This window comes from Camelina sativa, chromosome 17 (genome assembly GCF_000633955.1).
Source record: "Camelina sativa cultivar DH55 chromosome 17, Cs, whole genome shotgun sequence".
NCBI lineage: Eukaryota > Viridiplantae > Streptophyta > Magnoliopsida > Brassicales > Brassicaceae > Camelina > Camelina sativa.
In genome coordinates, this window is record NC_025701.1 from 9,424,734 (window position 1) to 9,430,792 (window position 6,059).

General features: G+C 34.7%; 1 protein-coding gene across 1 annotated transcript; it reads right to left on the minus strand.

The window, feature by feature from the left end:
• Positions 1,509–3,575, minus strand: LOC104756390 (tRNA pseudouridine synthase A, mitochondrial-like). Its single transcript, XM_010478968.2, has 2 exons — positions 2,258–3,575; positions 1,509–2,169 (listed from the first exon to the last, which is right to left on the minus strand). The coding sequence occupies exons 1-2, from the start codon at positions 3,502–3,504 to the stop codon at positions 1,731–1,733; spliced, it is 1,686 nt and encodes a 561-aa protein (XP_010477270.1). The 5' UTR covers positions 3,505–3,575; the 3' UTR covers positions 1,509–1,730.

Below are 6,059 nucleotides of genomic sequence, written 5' to 3' on the forward strand. Positions count from 1 at the left end.
TTAATAAAAATGTATTAGATGCCTTGGATGCAAATTGCAATCATGAAATCTCATAAGATTATGTATTTATAGTTTTTTAGATTGCTGGGTAATATCAGTTATTATTTTCTATATTTTGGAGAAAAAAGTCAACAAATATTATATCCAATCATAATAATTTTTTTTGATTAGTTTCTTAAATTATTAATTAGAGAACAATGTAATTTTATCAAAGTTGATTAAATTCATAATTGGACAGCACTCTGAAAACCACTTTCAAAATCTCTTTTAGAAAAAATCTCTTTTAGGAATATCCATAACGTATTAAAGTTCATAGATTTGGAATATGTTTTCCTGAATCAACAAGGTTTAGAAAGCCCTATTTACATCATCATCATCAACTAGATATTCGGATGCTGCACAATAGTTTTCTCCATTTCTCTATATTATGGATAAAAATAGAGAAAAACAGATTTCTAGTGACACAAGTTGAAAGATTTGCATGATATCCATTGCAAAGCTTGTTCACTTTCATTATGACATCTGAAATAAATATTTAGCATACCAAAATCCAAAGAGGGTAAAAAAGGTTGTTTTAGTGGCTCCATATTACTCCGAATTGTTTTTTCAATTTGTTGTTAATTTTGTGAATTTGTGTGATATATTACTAATTTGTGAAACTGAAAGTAATCATATTGGAAAATAGCAATCTTTAGTGATCAGCTGTTAAGAGTTTTGAAAATAAACATTTTCTTCATTCCTCTGGACTCTCAGTCTTGATCAAAGCAATCCCTCGAGAATTCAAATACTTTAATCGAAAGGAAAAGAAAAAAAGCAAAAGAAGAGACGCAAGTTAATCAAAACCTCTACGAACTCAAGAGTATGAATCTCGGGGCCGCGGTATTGGACTGGGAAGGGATTTGTATCCATATTCCATAAGAAAAGCGATTCGGCCTCTTTTAGAAATAGCAAACCACGTCTCGTCGTTCGTATGGCACCGACCACTCAATACCTCGTCATATAGTTTATGACCCTATTATTACCAACTCATAAAAGTAAAATAAAATACATCGACATTAATGTTTTTGATGCACAAGAAAGAAACGTCGAATGAATATTTAAGAACTTAAATCCACAACTGTTCTTTGGTCTTAGCTAAGCTAGCTTTTGAGTGGTAGTTCGATCCTAGTGCTGGTTGTGTAAGGAGGAGTCATGTGTATGTGCAACAATTTAGACCTACTTTTATTTTACTAATTTGAGAGAAAGTGAAACCAAGACGTTAGAGAAAACACCATGGAGATGAGATGACGACAGTGGCAGTTGGGGCCATTTTTGCTGGTTGTGTTATATATTGATTTTATATTTGATTCAGGGTCGTGTACATTGGTTTTAGTGGGGTAATTATTCCATGCATTTTTTTTACTTCTTTTTTGTGTTAGTGATGATCGTATTGCTTATTTGGAGGTCATAATATTTTTATGAAGGGATATACTCAAAAAAAACAAAAAATGGCTTTGTTACAAATGAAAAAATTAAAATTGGCATAGCATTTTTATTCGATAACATCATAATAATAAGATCAAAATGTCATAACGGTTAACACATGACTTGAATTTCCAACATAGACATAACTCAAAGGGGATACACGAAAACAATGTCATAAACCTTTCTTTTCAAATGAGGCATATCAAGTCACTCGTCTGTCACTAGTCCGGTTTGGACCTGTGGTGGATGCGCAGACAAAAGCGGCTTCACCCGGTTGTGTTCTCTACAAGTGTAGCCCCTTCTTCCATAGTCTTTCCTTCAGAAGTTCCATCATTTACCTTATCGACAATGCCATTACTGTTCTCTCTCACTATCATTTTCTCTTCATGGATCATCTGTTCAGAGGCTTCACCAATCTTCTTATAGACAATGACTTCATCCGGTTTGTATTCATTGCTTCGTAGATCAGGATAGTTTCTCTGGTTTAGCGAATGTAACCAAATAGCCACAGCTCCATCTTTTTCTTCAGCTGAGCCAATATGTGAGTAAACATGTTTCCATTTGAACTCTTCAGCTACTTCCTTGTACTCTTCCATCGACACCTCTTCATGACTGCCTTTAAACCTTTTGTTGTAAGACGTGAAGAAGCATTCATCAAGGTATAATCCAACTTCTGGTGCCATCGGTACATTTATTCTCACATCCCTGGTTAAAGAGTTACCAATTCCATCATCAATAAGCCTCAAACAATTATATATATTCAGGTAATTATAATAAGAAACAAAAAGCTTACTTCTTGAAGGCAGTTTCGATCAGTGATTCAGATGCATAGTTCCTCATGACTGCAACAGCAAGTCCAATCATTTTCCGGATTTGATGAAGCATGAAGCTCTGTCCAACAACTTCACACTTGACAAAATCTTTCCCATCGAGGTTAATCACAGTGTTTGCATTGAAAGAGAGAATGTAGCGATTCGCAGCTGGGTCTGCTGCTTTTGTTCTCGTGGTGAAGTTGTGGAAGTTATGTGAACCAACATAATAGCTTAGTATCCTATTAAACCTCTCCTTTTCCTTCTCTCCATAACAGAAACTGCTCTCTGACACCTCTCTTCCTTCCCCATTGTTCATCTCTCCCTTAGCCAAATTCGATTCTTCCATATCCTCTGCTTTAGAGCTTGAATCAGGGATTTCCTCTGTCACAACACGAGCAGATACATCAGCCCCATCTACAACTTCCAAGTTTAAGTTATCTTCTCCATTAGGTACACTAGTAGAGCTCAAAGCTTCACACTTGACATCAGTTCCTAATGCATCACAGTTGCTCGACGAAATGTCTGACTGAACCTCCAATGATTTTGAATCACAATCAGTGTCTTTGCCCATAACACCAACTGGAATCTTATAACCTTTCTCAGAGCACTCCACACATTTGACATATTCGTATCCTAAATCCGTTCTAACCATCTCAGCTTCGCTATGTACACATGGATCCAAAGCAAAAACTGGGATTAGATACACATACCTCCTCCGATCACAGAACTTTTTGGAGCTAAACGACGGAGCCACACGCTTGTACCCAAACACACGAATCTGATCAGGTAGATTCGAATTGAGCCGCTCAACAAATCCAGGCGGATCAACATAGAAACGACCAGAAACCACCTGCCCAACCGCACTCACGCCTTTATCGGTTCGAGCGGATCGTGCCCACTCGTAACTTCTTGGCTTGTTCCGATCGGCTTCAGGTACGGCTCCGGCATGGAACAAAGCCTCTTCGAGCTCGCCTTCAATGGTTTTGGCTCCGGGGTTCTTTTGCATTCCCTGATACCCTACTCCGCAAAACGCGAACACGATTGCAACTTTCCGCCGCCTGTATTTTGGCTTTCTGTGCTCAGCGACGTTGCTTCCGCCGGCGGCGGGAACCGACGAATCCGTTTCATGGCCGATGGTTGAGATTTTGAGCTTCTTCTGGTCTGGTTCTCGATCAGGAGCCTCTTCTTCTTCGGGCAATTTCTCGATTTCAGGCTCCTGATTCTCCATTTTCACCACAAAGTGTAGCTCTTTGCTACGGTTAAGTTTAGTTCTGTACCCTCGTAGAACCCTAGAACTTAGAAGACGAAGGAGTCCTTTCTGTACGACGCCGTTTTACAATCAGCGCTTATTTATGAGCTGGGCCTAGAAAGGTCTAGTATCCCTGAGTGAAAGATTGGGCCTTGAAACCCAAATATTGTTGAAACAATTGGGGGGACCTAAACAGTTATGCTAGTAATTTTCATTACTTTCCCCACACATTTGAGCAACCAACAGTAATTTTCATTACTTTTTCATTGTTTCTTTGAAAATTAAGATACATAGTAATTGAAAGATACATAAAATGAATATTTAAGTAAAATTAACAAATGCTACATCATGTACATTTTGAGTTTTTATCTTAAATTTGAACTAAGATATTTTTACATATGTTGATAGTCATTGCAAAAAAAAAAAGAGGGTGAATAACATAGTTATAAATTTATTTTGAGATCATGATCATATCTTAGTTTCTTTTCTGGCGATATATTATGGACATGAATATTACAATATTAGGTTCATTCGTTAGTATAGTTGCAATAAGAAAATCGAGCTCATTGATCATCATCATACAATATATATTGTTGTATTGACCGCACTTTTATATACACCATTAATTAACCCATTTGAATTTATATTTGGCATATGTTGGGATTTTTGTTTTAAAGGTTTCACTTATGCTACACCATATTCGTTGACCCCAAAAAAAATCATGCTAAACCAAAATTCAATTAGTAGAACTTTAGGTCGAAGCTTGAAAAAGTGTGTCTACCCTAGCTAAGTAGACATGACTCGTCGTTAAACCATGAGCAGTTTAATGTTATGAAACTAATAACATAATACAGGAGTAAAAAGGGTAAAGGATACCGAATTAAAAAAAAAAAGTAGGTGACGTGAATATTATATATAGTCATGGGACTTCATGATTCATGTTTTGAAATCATATAACAAAAAGCCAATCTTTTGTGACATCTTATCACTTGACGTTCGACCCAACCCAACACTGTCTTTTCCATCCTTTTATCCTCTACGTTTTTATTTCTGCAATCGTCATTTTCTATGGAAATTGTATTTTCTTTTAATACGAATTTGAGTTTTAAATGTCAATAAAGATACTCTCGGCAACTGCATAAACAGCAAATCAAATTATTTCATTAAATACCTTCTGCATCACGTGATGATATGCTGCCCTAAAAGATTTGATCATGGAATCTCACATAGACCTTCCCGATTTAAAAGGAAGAAAAGAAACTCAACTTATTCCTTCTTATAAAATATGATCATTGATCAACAACACCCATGTTAACCATACATATGCAAATTTATAACACTATCTTTTAACTAACATACCAATTTTGATTTGCAATTTTTTTTTCTAGCTAAGAAAATTACAATTTTTCTATATTTCGTAAGTAAAACTGGATTATTTAATAAATATGTAATAAATAGTAATCAAATGTTTGGTCGTGAACTTTAATTAAATTAATACACATAAAAATTATAGTAAATGACGATAATCATGATGATATGCATGAGAGTGTCTACGCATGCATAAGGAAAAAAGTGAAAAGAAGGGAATAAGTTCGCCAAAACATAATTATGATTTGCGCGGACGACTTGTAATTGTTCTTCTTATAGTATTTAATCCACTTTTGCCAAACTTTTAACTTACCCCAATATTTATTGAATCGAAGGATTTGAACCTTTAGGATGTTTTAGGTTTGGACCATTTAATATGCTCAACCCGAAAGTGTTTTCAAATTTGGATGTTTCAGTATACCTCTTTGTTATTTACTACATTTACTAGTACTTTATATTTTTTTTTGTTAAAATTTATCATTAGTACTTACCTAGCTAACATTCTATCACAAAAAATACTGAGCTAAATGGATATTAAAATTTTGAAAACTAGCTAGCTATTCATTATAGTGACGTTCGTTAACGATGCAAAAATTTAAGACTATCTTTACACATACCAATCTAAATTGAACTAGTTAGATTCTCAAATTCATTATCTGATTTATGTCAAGATGGGATAACAGACTTTTACGTTCAAAGAGCATCTTCTAAAATGAAGACCTGAACATATATAAATTTGGCGTCCACAGCGATTACGTTGATGCTCTTAACGGAAATTTTGCTTGAAATCGTTGTACAAAAACTAAATGAATTTGAATCAAATCGTCTAGAATATCAGATTCGTACATAGAAACACATTGTCTTCAACAAACAATGGCTAATGAGCCTGTCAATAACGTAAGAAAGGTAATAAATAAGTCGTCAACGAGAGACTTTTTATGGTTACATTTGGAGCTATACCTAAAATGTATTATCAAAAAATGAGAGTAATGTATATACATATACTGATCATTTAGACTGTGGCATCCGTTTAATTTGTCAAACGATCGAGTTCTGATCATTGTGGCATCCCTTAATTTGAGAGAAAGTTGAAGTTATCAAAAAGAAAAAAGAAAAAAATTGAATATTCATAATTTAAAAAAAAAAAAAAAAAAAAAAAAAAAAAA

What these genes read in the sequence shown, in the direction of transcription:
- LOC104756390 (XM_010478968.2), bottom strand. Translation starts at nt 3,504, where the DNA reads ATGGAGAATCAGGAGCCTGAAATCGAGAAATTGCCCGAAGAAGAAGAG. An exon ending in ATCGAAACTGCCTTCAAGAA is followed by an intron (nt 2,170 to 2,257) that starts GTAAGCTTTTTG and finishes CTCTTTAACCAG; the next exon opens with GGATGTGAGAATAAATGTAC.